We start from the raw sequence: 26,030 nt of genomic DNA on the forward strand, positions 1-26,030 counted from the left end.
AGGATTTATAAGGTCATAGTAACTTCTAAATTGTTAGTCCTTCACTGGCATTTTAGATTTAATATATATTTTTCACTTTACTTAAAGCAAACAATGGCCACTTGTTGACTTACAACCAGCTTGTAATGTATTATATCTGCCTATAAATGGTCACTACTACAACTTATTTTTACAATATAATACATTATATACAATATACTTATACAGAAAAATGGCATTAAGTGAAGTCAGGAAGTCACATTTCACATCAATACTTGACAGAACGTCTGATTGTACTGCAACATATTCACTTTGTCAAATTCCACAACAGGTTTTTGAACCATGGGAACTTTCTGACCCTGCCAGTATCTCATTATGCAGTAAAAGATTATAATGAAGATTTATCATTTTGTTACTTTTTTATATTCAGCAGGGGATTTGGAGAATCGAAAGCTGCTCACACGGTTGTGATTTTACTCGTCACTATGATATTATCATTTTAACGGTCATAGCTCTGAGAAATGAAAGCTGATAAACAAAGACTTTCAGCACAATGACTCTTCAGCGCTGCCAAGTTTGAGACCAATTATATTTTTATTGCCCTTTTGCTGTATTGAACAGTACAGATCCTGCTAACATGAACACATTTGGAACTGTATCTGAATTAAAGATTAGACATGGAGCAGAAGAACTGGGAGGGAAAAACCCTCCAGTCTGCATCGCAGGGATGTGAGTAACCTTGATCAAACATTTATTAACATCTTTTTAACTAAAATGTTCTAGTTGTGATGCTCTTTAACAAGACCAAGAGTCTACAGCCATGCTTGCATTTCTGTGAAGCTGCAGACACAGCAGGACTTTGAGCTAAATGCTAACGTCAGCACGTTAACACGCTCACAGCTGCATGCTGGTGTTTAGCAGATATCATCTTAATTCAACGTTAGCATAAAATTTGCCACATGTCGTCACTTCTGCTGATTTGCAATAAACGCAAAGTAGAGCTGATGCTGACCTGGAAACACCTGAGGATCCCTCAAGAGCAGGAGGACATGGCTTTGCCAGGAGCAAACGTGAGACCTGGAACTAAATAAATACTAGCAATAGATTGGAAACATAGACTGTATATAAAACGTAGACGTAGTCACTGTGGCGTCACCCATTGGTTTGTGGACAACCGCTCTGAAGCCACGAGTTTGGCATTTCAGCCATCGCCATCTTATTGGAACCAGAAGTGACCATATTTGGGCGAGAGGGTGGAGCTCGAGAGGAGCGAGGCCTGCTAAGTTATTAGCCAATGCTAGCGCTTGCTAGCTAGCTAGGTTAGCAATGTGCATCAATGATGCAAATTTTGGCTAGCGAAATAAATGCTTAAAACAAAATGTGCTTACAGGAAAAATAGAACAACTGACTCCTTAAAGTGTCTTCAAGTACAATCAAACGCAGTGTCAGCAACACCGTGGTAGCGACACCGTGGTAGCGACACCGTGGTAGCGACACCGTGGTAGCGACGCCACGGTAGCGATGCCATGGTAGCGACCTGTCACTCATAAAGTAGCCACGCCCTAAAGAATACACAGCTTTATCGTCTATTTTACTGTAAATTAAACCACAACTTACAAAATGAACATCATGCTTTATTGAAGAGGACTTGAAACTAAAGCATAAACTCATGAGGTATTAAATCAAGAGAGACGTAGGATCATTTTCTCATAGACCTTTATGCAATTTAACTTCTTTAAATGTAGGCTATAATGCAAGTTTAAGGCACTTGCGCATTACTTGTGAAATACAATATGTTCACTTCTTTAATTCCTCTTTGATGAATCATACACATAAATGCTTAGCTGCACGGATGAATGCACAAGTTATATTTCCTTCTTTCCCACATCTCTTTTTCTCTCCAGAAATTGTGAAACCACAGGTCCTCCAATTACGTTGGAAGGCCCTGGCCATTTTACACTCCAGAAACACAATGATTACATTGGGGCGAAGGTTATGGTCTCACTGTGAAATAGCATTCAGTCAAGCTAATTTCCCCTCTGGGAGGTGTGTGTAAGGAGCAGCTCTCTGTCGAAGATGGACACAGATGTACCTGGAATAATAGATGAGTTTTGGTGGAGGAGGATACAGTGACACTGACCTTGGTGCAGTCACTTCGCTCCCACTATGCAGGCATCATTTTCAAATCAAGCAACCAAGCGACAGATACTTTTATCTTATCCGGACTGTGGCGAGGCATTTAAAAGCACCGTCTACCGATTGCACATCAATTTCATCCTTACCTCAGCAGAAACAAACACAAAGCTCACACTTTCTTCCGTACAGCATCAGCATTCTGATGATTTCATGGATGCAAGTAGTAAATTACACAGGTTAAAAGAGGCTCCATGTTTGTCCTTGAGGAGACGCTGTCATCGTTCAGGCTCAGATTGCTTTTCAAGTCATTGCAAATTGTGTTTGTGTGTTTTGTCACTTTATCTGTCACACTGGAGTCACCGCTAATAATAATAATAAACAGTGTTGGAAGAAGTATTCAGATCCTTTCACTTAGTAAAAGTAGCAATTCCACTCTGTACTTGCTTAAAGTATGTAAGTATCGTCAGTAACATTTACATAAACACTATGTCTTGATGCTTGTAATGTTTTTTTAAAGCACTTTGTTGAAACGTTATGTCTAAATGAACATTCAGAGTAACATATATTTTCCGCCGCTGCTCTTGGCTTTGTGTTTGGTGCATCCAGAGACAAACTGAATGAGAATTTATGGCTCAAATGTAGAAAGTGACAGCTGAGTGGATCTGCCACAGCTGGCAGGCTGCTCCTCCAAACCTCACCATGGAGGAAATCACGTTGGCTGTCAGCGTGATTTCTGTCACCACACTGTACCTCCATTATGATACACTATGTTCATCATGCTTCACCTCTTCCAGCAGCTTGCAGCAATGTTTAGTACAACCCAAAGTGCAAACTACCCTTTAAGACACGAGGAGCCTTTAAGCTCAGAGAGCTTATCCTAAGACTCCAGACCACGCAGGATATTGAGGCACTCAGACATAAACTTCTGCCTCCATTACTGACATGTAAAAACTCGCCACAGAGCCAACTTCCTTGAGCGCTGTGTATGGAAGTGTATCTATTGTAAACCAAACGCTGAGATGTACAGTACAATCCATGAAAGCAGGGAGAAAGGTCCTTTATGTATTTGTCTTCCAGAAATGTATTTATATGTTCCAGAAATGTTAGCGTATAAATGTTTGACTGTTGCTCTGCACTTAGAATGATTTCACCTATTTGAAGCTAATGTACTTGCTGTTCGGAGTCGTATCCTCATGAGTGTTTGCACTTATTGCAAATTGCTTTGGACAGAAGCATCAGCTAAATGAAATGTAATGTAATGTTACTTTGTGCTTCACCAGGCTGGACTTTTGGCTGTGAGCGTCCCCCCAAGGCCGCAGCCGGACCGCTGGAGCGATTGCTTTAATTGTGTAAGGTTCCAGGAAGTGGCTCTTTAGTTTGTCAACTGATTGCAGAAGCTCAGATAAAACTGTATTGATTCAACAATTTTCCCTAAACAGCGTGGAGTAGATATTTGGATTGATGATGTTAAAAAACGCCGGAGGGCTGCAAGCTCTCACATGAGTCTTCTTCTCCATCCTTTTTCTCACCTTCAATAAGCTTTAAGATTCCCAGCCAGTGCCCGCGGTGCAAATTAGACAAAGAGGCAGATGAATGGAGACGTGATTGACAGCAACAGTAATAATACAATCTGTTGCAACATGGAGAAGCGTCAAGCTAGACTCATCTTGGAAGGACAATGCCACAAAAGTAGGATTTCCTTCTTGAGAATTGATTTGAATCTCATCTCAAGATGCTTTGCTCTCTCGCTGCCCCCTTTTGTGTCTCTGCTGGGAACAACTAACGAATAACTCTGGCTGCAGACTTCCAATTCAGTTTGTTTCTCCATTCAAAGCAAAAGCCTTGTACTTGATCTGTGCAATGACAATAATTGCATAGTCATTATTTTCCATTCTTCATAGATAACAAAGGGACGTTTCAAGGTTCGCAAAAAACACAGGGTCGCAAAATGAAATGCAGTTGTAGCTGTGTAAATATTTATATTAGAACGAAATGAAAAGAAACGAAGTATATAAAAGTAGCACTGACAGAATAACGTCCTGCGTGCATATGTTTGAATCACAAGCTGACAATGGCACAGACACAGACACACACACACACACACACACACACACACACACACACACACCTTCACCTTAGGCTTTTTCATTTATTAATGGAGGCCAAACAGAGATGTTGTTGGTGCCATGAATGATAAACAGCGGCCACAGTCGTGTGAGGACATTGTGAGGATACTGTATAACAACGGGGTTATAATGATGACAGACATACTGCAAACCCACTTTCAATTGTTCTGCTTTATTGTTCAAAAACAATACAAGTACATGACATGTGGACACATTTAATGTTTTACTACTACTGACTCGCTCCACTTCCGACAGTAAAGGTTCTATGTACGACATTCAGAACATCATTATAGCAGGAAACAACTATTTGCTATGTGAAGATACAGTTGAGTAATGGCGTCGTGAGCAGAGGGTGAAGTTACACTCCCTCTGTGTGTGATAACCGAGCTTCTCTTGTTCCATTTTTACCTTGGATTTAAACTATATATCTGTTTTCCATTATGACGTAACGCTTACTTGTATGGACCCCTGAACGAGTACTTGCTACCTTTGAGAGTGATCCAATGGGGATCCAAATAAATAAAGTAATGATGCTATTTGTGCTAAAGACAGAGATGGTAAGGAGTAATGTCTAAACTATAATGTAACCTCCTCCTTCCTCCATTCTCTGAGACCTACAGAGGACTACTACTGCTTGTAAATAATACAGTGAGCTATTATAGGCTATTAGTTTATCATGCATTGCATTGTGTGGATTCTGACACAGCTCCAGATTAATTCAGTAGCGAAAGACTTTTGACCTTATTAAGATAGAAATCTTTTGTGGGGATCATTGAGTTTCTCTTTGTAGTCTGCGAGTCTAATACATCACCCCCCCCCCCCTGGATGGAAAGGCCAAATCTGTTTTATATGCAAATTTATAATCTCTATGTTTCTTTCTCATGTAATGACTTGGAAATTGGCATTGTTCATGGAAGACATGTTGAGGTGTAAACAATGACATGATGGCTGAATTCCCTTTTAGCTGCTTTGATTTGAGTTTCCTGGTATCGTACTCGCTGCTCACTCCCACTGGAACACTTGGATAGTGCGGAGCCATCGTTAGTTTTAATCTCAACACCTGTGCTTTTCATCAGAACGTGTGCCGTGAGAAAGAACTATTGTCTCTTTCAACACAACTGTCTGCTCTTTGTAACCCATGTGAAAGGAAAGAAGTTTGTGGTGTCAAATACACAATATATAAACTCACAAACCAAGATATGTAGAAAGGGGTTTACTGTATATACGTTAATGTATCATTTAATCCAAATTATATTTGATAAATGGCTGAAAATGTGTCCAAATGTTATAGAAACATGTCTCATTATACTATACATGGAGTACACATAGATACATGGATATTATAGAAAAATTATGGCATTTAAATAACTTGGACCGTGAGGTGAGGCAGCACAGCAGAAATAACCTATGATCTCATAAAAAAACAGAAGAAATGAAACATATTTTTGTTGTTTTGGCTTGTGCAAAGCATATTTTCCATCAATATTTATAGGCTCATGCAGAGAAATGCCTCGCAGGGTGAACTCAGCCTGTCACAGAGGCTGAGGATGAAGCTGTGCTGTGAGGTCCGGTCAGCTGTGAGAGGGGGTCGATCAGCGGTGACACTGACATCATGAGCGTGGGACTGTGGAGGAAAAAGATGGAGGAGATGGGCATCGGATGCTACAGCCAGTAATCCAGGATGGATGCAGGGGATGTCGAGGTGTAGTGCAGGGGACGGATGAATGTTGAGGTGTAGTGCAGGGGACGGATGGATGTAGAGGTGTAGTGCAGGGGACGGATGGATGTAGAGGTGTAGTGCAGGGGACGGATGGATGTCGAGGTGTAGTGCAGGGGATGGATGGATGTCGAGGTGTAGTGCAGGGGACGGATGGATGTAGAGGTGTCGTGCAGGGGACGGATGGATGTAGAGGTGTAGTGCAGGGGACGGATGGATGTAGAGGTGTCGTGCAGGGGACGGATGGATGTAGAGGTGTAGTGCAGGGGACGGATGGATGTAGAGGTGTAGTGCAGGGGACGGATGGATGTCGAGGTGTAGTGCAGGGGACGGATGGATGTAGAGGTGTCGTGCAGGGGACGGATGGATGTCGAGGTGTAGTGCAGGGGACGGATGGATGTAGAGGTGTAGTGCAGGGGACGGATGGATGTAGAGGTGTAGTGCAGGGGACGGATGGATGTAGAGGTGTAGTGCAGGGGACGGATGGATGTAGAGGTGTCGCGCAGGGGACGGATGGATGTCGAGGTGTAGTGCAGGGGACGGATGGATGTAGAGGTGTAGTGCAAGGGACGGATGGATGTAGAGGTGTCGTGCAGGGGACGGATGGATGTAGAGGTGTAGTGCAGGGGACGGATGGATGTCGAGGTGTAGTGCAGGGGACGGATGGATGTAGAGGTGTCGTGCAGGGGACGGATGGATGTCGAGGTGTAGTGCAGGGGACGGATGGATGTAGAGGTGTAGTGCAGGGGACGGATGGATGTAGAGGTGTAGTGCAGGGGACGGATGGATGTCGAGGTGTAGTGCAGGGGACGGATGGATGTAGAGGTGTAGTGCAGGGGACGGATGGATGTCGAGGTGTAGTGCAGGGGACGGATGGATGTAGAGGTGTAGTGCAGGGGACGGATGGATGTAGAGGTGTAGTGCAGGGGACGGATGGATGTAGAGGTGTAGTGCAGGGGACGGATGGATGTAGAGGTGTCGCGCAGGGGACGGATGGATGTCGAGGTGTAGTGCAGGGGACGGATGGATGTAGAGGTGTAGTGCAAGGGACGGATGGATGTAGAGGTGTCGTGCAGGGGACGGATGGATGTAGAGGTGTAGTGCAGGGGACGGATGGATGTAGAGGTGTCGTGCAGGGGACGGATGGATGTAGAGGTGTCGTGCAGGGGACGGATGGATGTAGAGGTGTCGTGCAGGGACGGATGGATGTAGAGGTGTAGTGCAGGGGACGGATGGATGTAGAGGTGTAGTGCAGGGGACGGATGGATGTAGAGGTGTAGTGCAGGGGACGGATGGATGTAGAGGTGTAGTGCAGGGGACGGATGGATGTAGAGGTGTAGTGCAGGGGACGGATGGATGTAGAGGTGTAGTGCAGGGGACGGATGGATGTAGAGGTGTAGGTAGTGCAGGGGACGGATGGATGTAGAGGTGTAGTGCAGGGGACGGATGGATGTAGAGGTGTCGTGCAGGGGACGGATGGATGTAGAGGTGTAGTGCAGGGGACGGATGGATGTAGAGGTGTAGTGCAGGGGACGGATGGATGTAGAGGTGTAGTGCAGGGGACGGATGGATGTAGAGGTGTAGCGCAGGGGACGGATGGATGTAGAGGTGTCGCGCAGGGGACGGATGGATGTCGAGGTGTAGCGCAGGGGACGGATGGATGTAGAGGTGTAGTGCAAGGGACGGATGGATGTAGAGGTGTCGTGCAGGGGACGGATGGATGTAGAGGTGTAGTGCAGGGGACGGATGGATGTCGAGGTGTAGTGCAGGGGACGGATGGATGTCGAGGTGTAGTGCAGGGGACGGATGGATGTAGAGGTGTAGTGCAGGGGACGGATGGATGTAGAGGTGTAGTGCAGGGGACGGATGGATGTCGAGGTGTAGTGCAGGGGACGGATGGATGTAGAGGTGTAGTGCAGGGGACGGATGGATGTAGAGGTGTCGTGCAGGGGACGGATGGATGTCGAGGTGTAGTGCAGGGGACGGATGGATGTCGAGGTGTAGTGCAGGGGACGGATGGATGTAGAGGTGTAGTGCAAGGGACGGATGGATGTAGAGGTGTTGCAACGTCCTTTTAGATCAATTTGCATCCCAACAAAACCAACTTGTCCTGGCATGACACGTATTCATGAAGACACCTTTTCTCATCTTTATGCATTAGCAATTATAAGAGGAGGCACCAGTCCAATTTGGTTAATGGACTTTCTTTATATCATGCAAAGCAAGCAGCTGTTTAGTGGATGCCTCTCTCTATATATCTTAGTCCTTGCTTCACAAATCATGCAGCTTTATTTGCAAAATATGGTAAAGAGCTAGAAGGGCACCCATAAGTCTGTCTAGCTCTCTGACTGCCATTGTTGTCCATATTTCTAACATCAGATCACCAAACTGTAGAATTATTGCCTTTATCCAAAGACTTTTCACAGTGAACTAGATGAAAGATGTTTCTAGACGAGCACGCGTTCCAGTCTGGAATCACTGAGATCATGTTTCTTTGAATTGTATGTACAAAATCACAACAGATGTACTTCAAACTCATCAAACTGTATCTGTTTAGGATGACTTGGCACTTTTACATCCACCTGGTTTTATGCATTTCAATTTGCACATAAAAAACAAGACAACATTTTACTGAGGGGGAAAAGTTGGTGTGTCGACAAAAGCAAAGTAGTGCGTCAAAGTGCAATGGAAACTCTTTTGGGAGAATGACGTACATGAAGCGTGTGACTTGAACGTCCACTGAAGAGGCAAAGAATGGCGGCGGACGCAAACATCAGATCTCTGTTGAGCAACGATGAGAACTTCCTCAATTAAATACGTGAGACAAACATAAATGTCACATTTTCATCATGTTTCCTTTCATCATCAGTCATCTCGCCCTCTTCTTCGGCTATGGTAGTGTAATGTCACCTGACTGGAGAATTAGCGCCACCTACTGTTTATCACGATCCTAATATTTGCTTAACATCAGTAGATAGATGCAGAGTGGCAGCTGACATCACAGAAGAGGAGTCACTTAGCGTGCAGAACAATTAGTGGTCTCCTTACTTACAGCATCCTCCTTTAACCACATTAGTCCATCACCAGCAGGCTGACAGCCTAGTTAACAAACTGCCTCCTGGGACACGTCTGGAGTTGTGAATGGGGGGCGGGGGGGGGGGGGGGGGGGGGGGGGGGACGTTACAGGCACACAGCTGCAGCTCTCCTGCTGGAGGAGCGCAAAGGGAAAAGCGCAGCGCGATGGAGCGGCAGCAGCGGTTTATCTTACCTCACAAACGCACATAAACACGCGTAAACACACACACACACACACACACATGCACACATAGCCTCGCTTTCTTCACACACACTTTAACATATTTGCAAAGGAGATATCGAGGAGTTTTTAATAAGAAATCTCCTGAACTAAAGGCAGAATGGATGCTTCACAGCTGTTCTTTCTTCTGCTCTTCTCCGGGTATCTGCCAGAAGTAAGTAGCGATGCTTTACTTTACCAACAATGTTTTATATTATTTAAAAAAGAAAACTGTCTTTGATGGTTTGTGGTGAAGAGTCAGTTTGCTGCAGCCAAGGACTAATAGTTTTTATGGAAAGCCTCTTCTAACACTGAGCGCAGGAGGAGCGCGAGGAAGCTTTCTTATAGCCAAACTGCGCTTAGAAATCATGATTCAGCTTGTTGTGGGCTCAGGCTGTGTGTTATAAGTCGTTATGACATGTCAATTCATTTCTTCTTGCTCCGAATTCTATCTATTTCTGCAGTGACCGCTCCAATGTAAATATCATCTGACTTTAAGAATTCAAAAATCTATTTCTTTCCAGAATCAGAGCGTTTTTCTTTTCTGCTCACTTTGTATTTAAATACCAGATCTGTTTCTGGCTTTAGTCACTTTTACCTGTTGTCTGAAGTCAATCCTTTTATACCAAAGAGTTTTATTTCCAGCTGGTTTTGGAATAAATGTGAATGATCACCATGAAGATGTTTTAATAGCAATCTGATAATGAGTTGATCAGAAGCTTTGTAACTGGAGGTCGTGCTGTTATATATAATGTAATACACAAACTGGAGGCTGAATTAGTATCAGGTGAAAACATCCGCCATGTACAGTCATTTAACTCAACTTAATTCTCTATTTCTCAGCAGGACACGATGGGTTTAGATTATTGCCACATGGTTATAACTAAGTCACCTTTCAGTGCGGTAGAGCTTTGCTGCAGGTGTGTGAGCACATCAGGGTGCACACTCATATGCATCGTGGGAATTAAACAAACAATCTTTGAGGGACTTTTAAATTAAATCATCCATCATTTCATTAGTCTGTCATCTGCAGTTACGTCTTATTTCCCAGAAATGTTTCATCTGCATTAAGAAACGTCAGAAGTGCTCTGCTGCTGTTCCTCTCTCTGCACACACAGTTGAACGTGGGCCTGTTACCCCTGACAGGCGGATCAGTGTGACTTCACTGATCAGGAATCACAACACTGCTGTTTGTTGCAATTTCAGAACTACCTGAAAGAAAAGTCTGAAAATCTAAAAAGCTTCAAATGTGAGATTACGGCCGGCTGCTGGTTGTGTCTGTGTGACAATGTGCTGCTCACGTCTCACAACTCTCATGTCTGTCCGACCCAGAGGCTTCAAAAGATCAACCAATCATGTATTGACATATCTTATCCTCTACTTCCCTGTGCTTCCCACCGTCCTGCTTTACAGTAACATAATCTGACATTCACACAGGAGTTTACAAAAATAGGCTTTACCACGTGGTTATTTCATATCGACTATTTATTTATTGAATTTCCAGAAAACATGAACATTTCATTAATTATTAAACACATTTTAGTAGCTAGCTAACATTATTTTTGACCGTTGGTTTTGTCCGCGACACCTGGCAGTTGCTTTGTGTGAATATGCAGCAATAACTGTCTTCGTGAGATTTTAATTTAGCAACAAGTTTAGGTTTGAACTTACGAAGAGCTGTTAGAAACCCCAGAGCCCGGAGAGAAACAGTGCACATCCCTGTCGCTGCCTGCTTAGATGAAACAAACACGATATTAAAGAGACTCCATGTTTCCCCTGGTTCCACTCTTTATGCTAAGTGTGGCTAATTGAGTTGCAGATGGAGCTTCATGCACAGACTTGAGAGTCTTAACTTAAAGGTGCATTTCCCACGACTACAGTATTTATTAAGACGTTTGGAAGATGCTGTTATCCAGAGCACTTTACTCAGTTAACTCCTTATTACACACTTTTATTTTCACGTTTGTTTGACTGGAATAGTGTCTTTAAATCGTTTCCGATGCACCAACATGAGTCTGAAGCGGTACACGCGTGTGACGTACATGTGGCTCTCCAGTGAAGTGTAGGATGGGAGGAAAAACACATCACTCTGCATTGTGAGGCCACACGCAGACACAAGCCTCTCCTTCCACTTTCCTTGTTTTCTATTTCATCGTTATCCTGTACTCAAACAAAGTAAGACTGGCGGCCATTTGAAATGACAACAATCACTAAGAACTTGAAGCAACAAGCCTGGCAGCCCTCGTGAGGAGCTCTGCGCTAACTACCGAAGCTGGCAGGTATTGATGGGATGTTTTGCTCGTGGAGGCGCTGTGTGTCCCGAAGGCTTTGCAGAGGTCCATTTATCATCTGCATAGTTTGGAATTGACATTTTGATTCACTGCCCTCTACAGTTATAGCTTATTCATAGCTGTCCACAGTGTAGATATGAGCGGTATCATCTCCAGGCACTTAGTTTTTGTCATCAGCATTTTGAGTCCAGGAGCCTTCCCCTCGTCTCTTCTACCTTCACACACCAGGAAACCACTCTTATAAAGACACTCTGATGATTGCTTTGCTATCGTTGGTCTCCCTCATTGTGTGTTCTGGCTCTATTCATAATATACATGCATATATATGAACTAATAAACTATGAAGACAGTTTGATCCGTGCACACATTCCAGTGTCATGTCTCTTCCCCCCCCCTGATGACGGACTTTATTCCAGTTTCTCTACTGTTTGTGCAACATTACTAGAAGAAACTGGGTTTGTTGCCTTTGTTTTATGTCCTCTAAAAGCCAGAAGAAACAAAAACAAAGCTCCACTTTCATATCAAATTAAATTGGAAATCCTTGGAAAAGCCGTACACTAGAAACAACTACAGTTGCATGTGTAGGACTTTTTCACAGCAGACATTTTGCTTGCTCCGTGTGACAGGGAGTCATGCACAACAGCATTGATTTTATCATTTACACCTGAGCATTTCCTACTATGATGTGCCAAAACCTTGGTAGCATACACGAAAAACATCAGCGTTATTTGGAGTCATGTTTCTGGCCATCTGACGACTGTAAGTTCAAGATTCACTCCTCCTTTTGCTATGCTTTGGCCTCCGCAGCAGCTGCTCATGGAAATATCTTCCCCCCCCATGTTCACCAGCTAGTTGCTAACCGTCTGCTGTCCTGTACATGGCAGGTAGTGCTGCTTGCTGCTGTTGGAAACGAGAGTAATGAGATCAGTGAAGCAAAACAGTTAATTATTAGAGCTCTGCTGTTTTAATACGGTGCTCCTAAGTGTTAGCTGAACACTGGGGACGGGGATCACAGGAGCAACATTTATTCTGTTGTGCCCGATGGAGCGTACGATTTAAGTTTGCTTTGAACCTTGTTTACGTCTTACTGCTTTGCAGAGCTTCTCTGGATTGGACTGACTCTGGTTCAGCCCATCGCCTTCGTTGTTATGTTGCCTGACAGTCAATTTATTGCGAATCAAAAATAAGGTTACCAAAGGGTCTGACCAACATGGGTTTTCCTCCTCCGTCCGTTGCTCTGCACAGATAATGTTAGCAGATGAGCTTCCTGCCTCTCGGCCAGTGCTGCTGCCATTACCTCAGGATACGTTGGATTTTCTGCTGTAATCGGTTGCAGGCAAAGACTCCTGTGAGCAAAGTGCTGTGGATTGTGATAGTGTCAGGACGACCTCATCTGTGGGGGGAGAGAGTGAGTGAGGCAATGACTGAGGCTCAGAAATGTTGTGTGGAGAAGTGATAACATGGAGGTATGACATAGTTGTGCTGTAAGCTTAATGACATGTAAGTGTTGCCCTTGATGCAGTGTTGTTGTAATGCTCATTAGCTGCGGTTAACAAACACTAGTGCAGTGTCTGTTCAGTCACCTTTACCTTGAGACAAATCTTTAATTTCCTCCTGTGTTCAGGTTTTAAAAGTCTCCTCCAGACATGTTTTACGAAGATAAAATACTCAGTGATTCACTTGTGTCTGATGACCGCTTAGAGGGAAAGATGTCTCATTTTATTATACGCTTGTTGCCTTGACTCCTCTTTCCTCTTGTCTCTTCTTCGGCGTGGAAAGGAATCACGGATGTACAAACTGGAGAAAGGCAAAGACCCCATGCCAATCATCTCCCTGCCTGTTTCACCTCATACCATATTACAAATGACATGTGAGCAAAACGCTATATGCAATATGTGAACTAATAAAAAGATTCTTTCCATCAACCCAACATTTACTTTTCTCTCCCATGTTTCTGCGTAATGTGACGTCGACTTTGAAGGTGCCAACATTTTTCCCGACGCTCCAAGTTGTTTCCCAGTCGGGAACTCATTTTTCTGATTATTCTGACACCCCATGAACGCAGCATTCAGCTAGTCTTTGTTGGATCCTTGGTTTTGTTCTGTTCTCAGCGTATTTCTTCAAGTCTCTCTTGGAAGTCTTTTTAAATAAAACGCATTCACTCCTTAAAATAAATCTTGATTCGAATATGCGTTTGCAAATATCGTTCATTTCCAAAGTTGAACTACTAAACAAAAGATGTCTCCGACTTCACTGAGGAGTCCGTTCTCGTTAATTAAAGTAGAAACTTCAGCAGACGAATGTGAAAACAGACTTCTAGTATGAAACTCTGCTCGTGTGTCACAATCTGCTTCTCCAAACTGTCAATCAAATGCCTTTTTGACTTTTCCACCTGCCCCAGCCGTATGTCTACCTCTCTCTGCTGCCATGCGATGACTCCATTCCCACAAGCACCCGGCCTCCACGCCCACCTGCTTCCTATTTCCACTAATCAGCCCAGTTGTGTCATTTCCTTAAAGTTGCAATGCTACATTTTCGTTTTCCTGCAACCTGTAAGTATGAATTCTTCAATAAATCTCTTTTTGCCTGGACGACCTGTTTCCTCCACTTTCATCATAGTTATATTCTTACAAGCAAAACTTCCTGTAGCCTCATAGGGCTACATTTCCGCACATTGTGGCTTTAACTGGACCATCAGAAAGAAATCCAACCAACCTTTTGTATTCAATCTTTGATGACTGGACTTGATGAAAACCTTTTCTCCACCTTCTACTTGACTTGACTGTGTAACACTGTTGAGTTATCTGCGTCCTCTGATCCTCGCAGAAATCCTGCAGACGTGTTTGAGTGCTCTTAAATATTCCTGCACAAATAGATGTGACAGCAGGCACGGTTGATAGTGTACTACAGTGTTGTAAATTATGAACACGGCGTACTTGTGGGTTTATTCTGCCTCATTGCGCTGAGTCATTACACTACTTTGCATTTACTCAACAAGGTTGTGAGAAACATTAAGGAGTGTTGCTGTTTCATTCATTAATGACACAGAATGCTGTTTACCTGTCAGCTGTGATGAGAGCTCAACCCATGTGATGAGGATTATCTCGTATTTGACGGCACCTGGACGGTGGAGGCTCATGAAGCATCGACCCATACAACATGAGTTGATACGTCGTGTGCTTTTTGGCTTCTCACGGTGACCTTTACTGCCTTGAGTCTTGTACATGTTGTAGCGTCAGTAGCAGGGTGAAGCTCTTCCCTTGGAGTTCATGAATACTCTCTCCCTCTCTGCATCTCCACTGACCTTCTCAAGCTCCTCGCTGCTCCTCGCTGCTCCTCGCTGCTCCTCGCTGCTCGTCTTACACACTTTCATTGACCCACCGGCTTCTCAACCGGCGGCTGTCAGCCTGCATTTTGCAGCCTTTGTTGACACAGATGAACAATCGCAGTAGATTACTCAGTGGCTCGCTTCTCCACTTCCTAATCCATTTCCATGATAGCATCTATTTGCCAGGCAAGAGGGATTTCAGACATAGAGAACATTTCTGTGTATTATTAGCCTTGGGTTCATTCTAGTAGGAAAACATGACATCAAAGACCATAGCTGCAAGAATGTGGAGGAAATGTTAACTAAAAATATAAAATATTTACCAGCACATACTCACTGGAATGTAACCGGCCTGTCGGCCTCAACCTCACTGAATATGAATTCTCTCAGCGCCGGATCGCAGTGTGATGGAAGCATGTTCGATTCTTAACGCCTGAATGTGCTTTCTGCCTCTTTCCACAGGTGTTATCGGTGCAGATGTGCGACGTGGTGAACGAGATCGAGCGGGAGAAAGAGCGCTGTGACAATAGCACCTTTGGGAACGTCACTGCAGGTCATTCTCAAAAACACATTTCCATCTTTAGGGTTAGCAGGAGGTTATTTACAGGAATATGGGAAACAGCATGAGTAAATAGGTAGTGAGGTAAGGTAATAATACAGCGTGTGAGCATGTTATTATTATAGCAGGTCTAATACAGCACAGAATTTCTGCAGAAACATTGTTGACACGGTAACATCTGCGCCAATGCAGGCGAGTGAACATCGCCTGCTGAGGTGGTAATGCTCCGGCCTGTCGGCGGCACTTGGTTTTGTCTTGACTGCCGGGTCACAAACGTTCTCATTTTACAGCTAAACAGTTCATTAAAATGTGTTTCTGAAAACATCTGAGGCAAGAAATAAGCAAAGTAACAGAATCTGGATTCATATTTGATGAGCTCTGCCTCGTGCGCCGCCTGCCAGCTGCGGTCACCCACACACGCCTTTGCTCTTGGTTGAAGCTGGAAGTTGACCGAAGTTGAACTCCATGTGTTGCAAAGTTTGCCTCTTAACCTGCAGAGAGTGGGACTGAACGAGAGGCGTATATTTGCCAATGTCAGCAGATTAACAAGAACTTCCTTTTGCATTCAGCCTCAGCATTCAATCAATCAAACTTTATTTATAGAGCACTTTTAGTACACACAAAAGATTGTTTGTGTGCATGAAATATATATATCACTCGATCATAAATGATATGTCAACCTTTATTTGGTATAAGTAATTGAGGATGTACAAAGTGAGACTCATTATGCTTCATGTTTAGTGTTTACATTACCCAAAGCATTGTGGGAAACGTAGTTCCAAAACTAAAAGCGTGAAAATAGTGCATGTGCCATGGACCTGCAGCCTGAAGGTTTAATCAAGCCACCATAATAATAAAAAAACACCCGTGTGAGTGCAGGGCCATTAAAGCCGTGAGGACGTGACATATGAGGTTAAATCATGAAAATAACCTTGAATGACGTTATGATGGTATTTTGACCCAGCGGTACCACCACTCAAGGTAATGGGAATCTTAATGATAACATCGTCGTGCTGTCATGATGATTGAAGGGTCTCACCCACCATGTCTGTGGGAGTGAGTGTACATGTAATGTGGGTCTGACCTCTACTCTGAATGAACATGCTTCAGTAATACAGCCGTTTGTTAACTTGCGAGCTCTATTTGGTGCCATTTAATTGGAAAACCACCACACATGCTGCACCTCCTGCATAGTGCTGTACATTTAGGACATATACACCAACTGTCTCCTCCTTATCTCTGCAATGACCCTCATTTCTCTACTTCCCTATCTGCTTCCTCAACAGGAAGGTAGTGCGAGCTGCTCTCACAGGTCACCTCCCTAATAAATGAATTAGCAGTGTGTGCATTTGAGAGAAACCACACGTTTACAGCGTGCGGTTATGCAACATATTAAATATAGAGATTGTCCTGGGATGGATATTTCTTCATAGTTTGTGTATGCTGGTGTCCAGGATTAATGTAGCACTACACACACACACACACACACACACACACACACATAACACTGAAACACGGGTGTGTGATTGTACATTTAGGCACAAGAAGAAAGAAAAATGTGTTTGTTCACGGCTCAGGAGACGCTGTGTGAGACAAAAGAGCCAGTTTCACTTCAAGAATAAATAAAGAATAAAGGGGATTTAAAAGGTTATTGCAGTTTGACATGTTATGAGATGCCTTCACATTGGATTTAAAGCGGAGGAATTTAATTTAATGAACTTGAAAAGCAACACATCTGTAATAAACATCTGTCTACTTAGAGCTGAGAGCATGCTGCTGTGTGCCAGAGGTGCCACGTAAAGCACATGATTGAATTTAACTACAGTGACCCGAGTGTGTGTGTGTGTGTGTGTGTTGATGGTTTTGTCTCCTCCTGGCAGGTTGCCAAGGCATGTGGGATATCATCGCCTGCTGGCCTTCAGCCAGAGTCGGAGAGGCGGTTACAATAAGCTGCCCCACGTACTTCAGTTACTTCAGCGACGAGCACAAAGGTAAACACGTCTTCCTTCACTTCATGTAAACACAACATGCATCAAGAATGTTCTGGTAAAACCCTTTCAGAGAACAGGAAAAGGACACTATATTCTCATCTATTCCCATTTTGTGAGTATTGTGAGTAACATTTGCATACAGTCGAGCCTTTGGGTGTAGATTTAATGTGTCGCTTGCATGCAAATGGACATTTTAAAGTCATCAAACTTCCATCAGCTCCTGTGGACATCTGAAATTTATTAGGGACCCTGCAGAAAGCCCAGGGTGAAAACAATATCAATTCATGAGCCTCGATTCAAAGAGCGAGGAAGAATAGACGCCCTCCTCCTCTCCTCTACCAGCAGCGCCTCACTGGGAACGCTCTGGGAAAAATGTACCCATAATAGCGTTGACCCGATGAACTGGTGCGGTGCATTTAAAACAACAGAGATTAAATATTTCAGATAGGTATTGGGAGTACCCAGGATAACAGCTAATCCAGGGTTACTGTAAACAGCATGCGGCGTTTACATGAGCCAGATTTAAAGACCCGGTCACAGATTACAGTCGGGGTCTAAGAAAACAAGCAGGATTCAAGCTCATCCTTTAACCTTTATTTTGGAACGAGCACAGGCAGAGAGGAGGGAGGAAGAGAGATGATTCGCTGACCTGAGATAAGTAAGAGAAACATTGAAACAGTGTGTTTTGTTGAATCACCGTTCGTCTCTCTAGCAGGACCTCTGCTTGTTGTCAGAATCTTTACCAACACCACGCTTTAGGAAATCGTTGCAAGTGTCCCACCGAAAGTGACCAATGTCCTGCTCTTCATAGTGAAGTGGGTCCTCCTCGTGTCGCCCGGTACACTGAGTTTGCGGCGAGATGATTAGTGTTTAAGTCGTGAGAACAGTGTTGCCATGTGACAAATAGAGAGGATCTTCCCTTTGTTTCCTTTTCAAGTGTGCGTTCATTAACTTTGCATTTGAACCATAACTTTCTATCGACTGTATTTCTGCTTCCACGGGGTCAAATCCTCCGCAGGTGTGACATTTTGTTCCAGATGTTAAGCAGATATGCGACTCTGAAAGCAGCTTGAACACGGACGCTGAATGTTTGATGGCACATCATTTGTCAGGATAAGATGAAAACCTAACGTGTGGCTTTCTTCTAATCTAATCTAATCTAATTTATATATATATATATATATATATATATATATATATATATATATATATATATACTACTTTCTTTAAAGACCTATATTTGCCACTTCCCGATGATGCCCCTCTTTGACCTCCAGACCTCTCCTCCCCTCCATCATCAGACACTTGCTGTTTTCATTCATTATCCAATTTCAAGGGGTGGCCATCTTCTCAACCTTGTGGCTGCTGGTGACCTCCATCATGTCTCATCTTTAATCCCCGAGCGTTTCACTTTAGAACCGCCTGCTTATAAATTGACATCCTTTTTTTCTTTTGGTACTATTCTAATGCTCTACATATTTTGACACTTGGATCAAGTTTTAATCAAAGAGCAAAAGCCAGAGGTCATCACAGCCATGGATATGAATATAAATATAACTGAACTGAATATTTGGTTATTACAGTAAATGAAACACGTCAGAGTGGGGTACCCTGCAGATCAGCATGAACACCAGTTCACGGATGATGCCTTGACCCAAGTAATCTCTCCTTCAGTGTGCTCTGAGAGTCTGCTGATGGATTTCTTCTCCTCAGACACCGTTCTGGGTTATTTCCCTGCAGCTGCTCCTCTTGTACCTCGGCCTCTTTGACCCAGCAGGTCAAAAGTCTCATATTAGTTTCAGACTTTTCAGCGTAAACCTATAATTCCCTCCGTGTCCATCCTTTTACTGTGTTCCACCTCTGTGTTAACATTTGCTGGTTCTCACAATTATTCCAAGACTGCACTTTCTTCCACTTTAATACACTTTTCCCTATTTTGTGGGTGTGAAATCCATCGCCTCTTAAACAGCCGGTACAATCTGAAATATGGTCCATCTCCCCAGAGCCATTTGTGTGCACGCTTTTTATTTTACTTCTGGGAGTGTTGCTGCACTCATGCAGGCATTAGCACCTCAGAGTCAAACTGAACATTAGAGACACAGAGAAATGTGACACTTCAGAGATGGAGGATGCACTTTAAACCCCACGTGTGCTGAAGGACAGCGTGGAGGAGTTTAAAGCTGAGCGCAAAAATCAGGCGAAAAATGCTTTGAACGGACGTGTGAGATAATAATCGACGACCACACACCAGAATAATTGTTGAATTTACCTTTTAGAATATGGGGGACATTTACAACGACTTAAATATGCTGTTATTTTCCTGCATCGTGCTTCATTTTGGTTTTTGAGCAGATCAGAGACACATTTACAACGATACCAGTTCATATTGAATGTAGGTATAGTTCAGTATTATAGGACATTTGGGCTTTAACAAGTTCTTTATATTTTAATTTAATTAAGAGCGCTACAAAACGTAATGCTGGTCAAACACTCTGAGCTTTGAGACACATACGTTCACATTAATAGTCCAGAGACTTTTATTTCTTTATTTCCTTCTGAGGCAGAAGTTAATACATGGATGACAGTTATATTTACATTAAAAACATGTTTATTTTTGCATATATTGGGAGGATTTTGTCTTCTGACAATGAAAAATGGTGCAAACAACATGTGTAAATTTGCATTTAGAGTGCAATTTGTTATTACCAATAACACTTGTCAGCAGAATCTAAGCAAATGCACGTTTTCACAGCAACATCTCTGCACATTAACGGTTATTTTCTTGCCAAATCTTTCAAAAACATTTGAAAATAACAAGTGGTTCTTTGCCCGATGTACCTACCTATCACACAAGCCAGCAGAGGAAGCTGATGAGGAGTAGAACAAATGAATAAGGTAATGTCCTAACTAAATATAATCATGTGAGGGCTCCAGGTGGCACATTTTTCAAAGATGAAGCCACATTTTAATAGCTTCTCTTGAACTCAATTCGTTTCGTCGGACCAGATGGAAGTGGGTGTCTTCAAACGGAGGGTAAATGTCATTTTGGAATTAATATCTTCGCTTTCATATAAACCCAAAATCTACAACTTAAAAAACTAAAGTATAAAGACTTCGTAACCCTGGTTTAGCTCTCTCGTTGTGTCTCGCTCTCTGAGTCTCAACCTCCACACGATGGCACGTCGACATGTGTGCTGAGCTTTCTTCTTCCTTTTGACATTTCCAGGTTAAGAGGACACTCGTAAAGTCTGACTGATGCGACCTGCGGGAGCAGAGCGAAGTGTCTGTCCGTCTGTCATCTGTAAAATGAAGAGCGTTCTGGCGTTAGCATTTAGCTCAAAGCTACGTTGCGTCTCAGACCGGGGATGTATTATAAGACCACCATCATTTGAGAGATGTCTGTAACACTGTTGACACCTCAAACCTCTTCCTCTGCTACACAGAGTTTTCCTGTAAGTTTAATTTAGATGCTCCCCGCGTGGAAATAAATGTAGTCTCAGTCTCTCCTTCTTTGGAGCGAGAAGAAAGGGAGGAGAGAAGGAGGAGGAGAGAGAAGGAAAGGAGGAGGAGGAGGGAGGAGGGAGGAAGGAGAAGAAGGAGGAGAGAGGAGGAGGAGGAGAAGGAGGAGGAGGAGAGAGAGGAGAGAAGAAGGAGGAGGAGAGAGGAGGGAGGGAGAGGAGGAGAGGAGGAGGAGAGGAGGAGAAGAGGAAGGAGGGAGGAGAGGATGGAGGAGGAGGGGATGAGGAGGAGGGGAGGAGGAGGGAGGGAGAGGAGGAGAGGAGGAGAAGGAGAGAGGAGGAGGAGGGGGGGAAGGAGGAGGAGGAGGAGAAGGAGGAGGAAGGAGGAGGAGGAGGAGGAGGAGGAGGAGGGAGGAGAGGGAGGAGGAGGAGGGGAGGAGGAGGAGGAGGAGGAGGAGAGGAGGGGGAGAGGAGGAGGAGGAGGAGGAGGAGGAGGGAGGAGGAGGAGGAGGAGGAGGAGGAGGAGGAGGAGGCGGAGGAGGAGCGGAGAGGAGGAGGAGGAGGAGGAGGAGGAAGAAGGAGGAAGGAGGAGGAGGAGGAGGAGGAGAGAGGAGCGGATCTTCGGAGAGAGGAGGATTCTTTTCAGGCGGAGGAATAAGGAGGCTCTCTAAGGAGGATCATGGAGGCTCCTGCTCCCTCCTTCTGAGTCTCTTCTTCTCTTTCTTCTTCTTCTCTTCTTCTTCCTTCTCTTCTTCTCCTTCTTCTTCTTCTTCTTCTTCTTCTTCTTCTCCTTCTTCTTCTTCTTCGTCTCCTTCTTCTCCTTCTTCCTTCTTCTTCTCCTTCTCCTATAAGAAATCCATACATGTTTAGTTGCTATGATCTCGTAAACTACATACTAGAAACACATTTTTGGGAGATATATCTATTGACATACATCTGAAGTACAAACGATATGTCTTCATGGTTAATATCACTGACTGATGTTCTGTTATCCCTGATACAGTATGTAATCCGTGTATATGCCAGTTATGTTTAGGGTAGAGTTTATGTCCAACACAATAAATATCCTGGACATTATTCTCAACAGTAATAACCAAAGTTATCAATATTGAAACTTCAATATTCAATTTGCGTCAGGCTCTGATCTCACGGAGCTGAAGAGGTGAACGAGCAGGCTGGCAGTGCGCTGTGTGTTACAGAGACATAAAACTAAGCATTACTGTGTGAAGGGAGAAGCTTCTACAACCCTTACACCTGTGAAATGGCCTTGTGTGTGTGTGTGTGTGTGTGTGTGTGTGTGTGTGTGTGTGTGTGTGTGTGTGTGTGTGTGCCAAACTTACACATCCATGAAATAGGTTATTAAAGGAAATGAATTGAGGAGAAAACAAAAAAAAGATGAGGGGGAATTCTCAAACATCGTCCCAGCATGACTCTCAAATACAGCGACCTAAGAAAACATGACCTTTCCCTGACTGTGCAGCACTTCCACACACCGACCTTCTGCTGCTTCCCTCCTCCTTCCTGCCGCCATGCTCTTGCGTGGTACATAGATGTAATGCTTGTCACACAATCCAAGCAGTGAGACGACTTGTTTAAAACAGGATTTACACAACACTAATTTGGTCTGAGTTAATATTTCCTCATATGACATTCATACAATTCCTTGACTGCAGCACGTTAATCTTTATTTGCTGTTTGATGACTGACAATGCAAGAATGTCAATATCTTTCTGCGGACACAGATAATGCACAAGTTAATACCGGCTCACGTTAGTGGGAGAGAGCCGTACAGCTGTTTGTGGGGTTTTGTAGGTTTTTGCAGTGACCCAACAAGTCTGTATATGAGGTCACTGACAATGTCACAGTACGTCTCACAGCAGCACATTGAGCAGTGGACCAATTTTAAACTAACTTGGTGTGCAGGTCTAAGAGAAATCTACTTTCTGGGTGGCTGTGACCTCTTTATGTCATCTCCCTCTCCAGGTAACCTCTCCAAAACCTGCACAGCAGACGGCTGGACTGAGATGCATCCCATTGACATCGCCATGAACTGTGGATACAATCTCAACAGCACCAGCGACGATGTGAGTACAACGCGGCAGCCTACAAGAGGCAGCAGTGGTTACATCGTGAATGAACTCAGCAGCACAGTGGGAAGCCATCTTGAGAGCCAGTGGGCAGAAAGTATTGAATTAGAACATCTTTTCTTTTCTCTGTGGGTGGTTGTTGTTGTTGTCGGGGTCTATCTGGAGAATAGCTGTCGGTTGTTGGTTTCACGACTCCAGTGTTTGCCTTCGCTTATGAACTGCCTCAAGTGACTGCGTGGAATACAAGTAACACAACTTGTATCAGTATAAAACCGTCTGTAGTTCCATGCTAGGTATAGTATTGTAATCTCAATTATTGTACTATTGGTGGACATATTTCTGTACACATCCAGAAGGAAATGTGCTTTGCTACTGCTGAGTTTTATTTAAGAAATGTATTATAGGAAAAGATGTTGAGTCGGCGTATGGAGATGGAGCTATCTGGCGATTAGCTTATCCTAGCTAAGCGGTTAGCTTGGCCTAACTAAGCACGGAGACTGGAAGCAGTTGAACAGTTTCCTATTTACGCATCCAGCAGATACGGAGCAACATTAGCATTCATTTGGTCCAATATTCACTCCTCACACACCAACTCCTGAGGGAAATATCGGTCTCTTTAACAGCTAAATGATCGACTGTGTTCGACAATTAGCCGCTAACTGTGTCGGGGCTGAAAGACGGATGAGATCTGCAGGTGATAATTAGCGATTGATTGGTACAGCGAGTGACTCATTTCAGCCTCAACCCAATGTAAATTATAAAAAATATTCATTATAGCCCCTTAAACCCACAGACAAGAGAGTGGCATTGAACTATTCTTTTTTTCAAAATGAATATAGGCTACCAATAAATCAGCAGACTTCATCTTGTGCTAAAGCAGGAGCATGTTTTTGAAGCAAAACACACTTTGAGTCAGGCCGAGTTAGTAATTACTGCCTTTGTTATCAGCATTACGAGTCATTAGAGGTTATTCATGTTGCCTTCAGGGCTAGGAAGAGAATAAATACATCAAATGTTGCACTTATTTAGTTTAGTTTTAATGCAGAGAGAACTAATCTTGTCTGTGTTGCTGGAGCTGGAGCAGGGGGAAGAGTGGATGTGCACTGCAGGGGGGTAAAAGCTTTCTTGGTGGGCACTCTGCTCTCTGAGTCACAGAGGCAGCCTCATTATATGCCACATAGGAAGTCAGGAGGGACCCGGCTGGTGGAGTCCACTAAAAGGAATTTGATGTCGGTCTTTCTGCATACTTGATACCTCCGTGTGCCACAGGATGCAGAGCTCTTAATCTCATTTTCATCAAGCACAAAACATACGGCGCCATGGCAGCGGCATTGTGAAGCTGCGCTGAAAGGCTACACATGTGCTGGAGGAAGACGAGCTTGGAGAGCTTGAGCCGATCCAGTCCAATCTCACCTCAACGTCCACTTAGTAGTTATCTGGAGCTTTCGATCACATCACATGGTTTTCATCAGAGCCTTACAGTACAGAAGTATCAAAGTAAAGTACGCTCGAGCTGCATTACTGTGTAAATGATAAAACATTATGGATTGTTAATTCTAATGCTTCAACGTCAAGCTACATTTTACTGTTTTACTTTTCTCTTTCTTCAGGGGAAGTTTTTCTGGCAAGTGAAGATTGGCTACACCATTGGTCACAGTGTTTCCCTCATAACTCTCACCACAGCTATTGTGATCCTCTGCATCTTCAGGTACGTAGCAACACAGTTAGACACACAGAGCTCGGCTGTTTGCATTTTCATATAGAGAATTTACTTGTATTATAATTGCCCTCCCATAAGGTTTTAGGGAATATAAACATGATTTATTGATGCCATGTAGTCGGTGGGAGTCAGTGAGTTAGCTGTGGGCTACAACTTGAGCTTGTTAGCATTGATGTGTTTGCATTATGGCACCATTAAAAGTGTGCCGAATTACCTATTAAACGTTCCTGTTTGCAATTTACCCTCGGATGTACAGACAAATGTCATTGGATCACTCTGACGCTGAAGAAAACTCAACACATTGATGATTCTCATGCAAAATCTGCAGTTTTACGAGCATCTTTTTTCTGCGTGTAAGTGTTTTTTTGTACAACAAAACAACGAAACAGAAAGTGTAATTCCCATTGAATCTAAAAGTAAGTATATCATGTCAGTGTGATTAGATTTGAGTTATGACTCTGTGAAAGAGACACAAATTGCTGCAAACAGGCAGTCAGGGTTTTAAATGGCGCCCACAAAGACAGCAGTTGCACTTTTGACTTTTATGATAATTCCTGATCGAGGTGTCCTTGCTTTGTGTGGTCAGTTGTTTAGAAGAAGGATAAAAAGCATAGGATGAAGAAGAGAAAGAACAGAAACAGTCACCGCTGCAGGACCCCCAAGAGCATTAGTATGAGCAGTTTACCATAAAGCAGCCTGACATTGACAGTGTGCCTGCTGGGCACATGGACAACATGACAGTTTATTCATTCCAGTGTCACACTTCAAACACTGTGAACTGGGATGTGATCGTATCTGATCAGCGAGGCTTTAAGGCTTATGTTAAACTATAAAAGATGAAAGCTGCACAAACCTGATGATCCTTTCATGCATTTCATATGTCTTGATCATATATCTGCAGCAGTTAGATCCTCAGTACAGTTTTGATGTCAGGAATGACTGAGAGCACAGCTTTAGATGACAAATACTTTATTCTGAAGGACCATTAATAGACAGTATATGTGCATAACTTATATAATGAAGCTAATTCTCCTTTTTCTTCCATCCAACCCTCCTTTCTCTACTATATGCCCTCCTCCACGGGCCGGGAGGGAAACAGGAAATTGCTTTTGTGGTAGCATTCTTTCATGCGTCTCTACTGCTCACTCATCAGAGCTTTGTTCCCATGTTTTCAAAGACCTGCTCGAGGTGCGAACGTGTGTCTGCCTAAGAGTTTGGTTTGCCCCAAGGCAGGCCGAGGTCGGGATGAAAATAAATAAAAAGTGTGAAATCAAGGCAACCGAGAGATGTGACAGGGCGGTGGGAGGGGAACGTGACTGAGGGGGTTACAGTGAGGGGTAGTG

General features: G+C 43.7%; 1 protein-coding gene across 4 annotated transcripts in view; it reads left to right on the forward strand.

Annotated features, from left to right (window-relative positions):
* Positions 1 to 26,030, forward strand: part of vipr1b (vasoactive intestinal peptide receptor 1b) — a 42,094-nt gene that overhangs the window by 1,322 nt on the left and 14,742 nt on the right. For 2 of the 4 annotated variants that reach the window (XM_029457989.1, XM_029457988.1), the window contains exons 2-5: positions 15,335 to 15,425; positions 17,312 to 17,422; positions 22,864 to 22,964; positions 24,578 to 24,675. In XM_029457989.1, coding sequence (XP_029313849.1) covers positions 15,350 to 15,425; positions 17,312 to 17,422; positions 22,864 to 22,964; positions 24,578 to 24,675 — 386 coding nt within the window. In that variant the 5' untranslated portion in view covers positions 15,335 to 15,349. Of the gene's footprint in view, positions 1 to 3,438; positions 3,465 to 9,302; positions 9,429 to 15,334; positions 15,426 to 17,311; positions 17,423 to 22,863; positions 22,965 to 24,577; positions 24,676 to 26,030 lie in introns of those variants that run through there. The other 2 variants (XM_029457990.1, XM_029457987.1) reach the window with 2 other exon arrangements.

This window comes from Cottoperca gobio, chromosome 20 (assembly GCF_900634415.1).
Source record: "Cottoperca gobio chromosome 20, fCotGob3.1, whole genome shotgun sequence".
Classification (NCBI taxonomy): domain Eukaryota; kingdom Metazoa; phylum Chordata; class Actinopteri; order Perciformes; family Bovichtidae; genus Cottoperca; species Cottoperca gobio.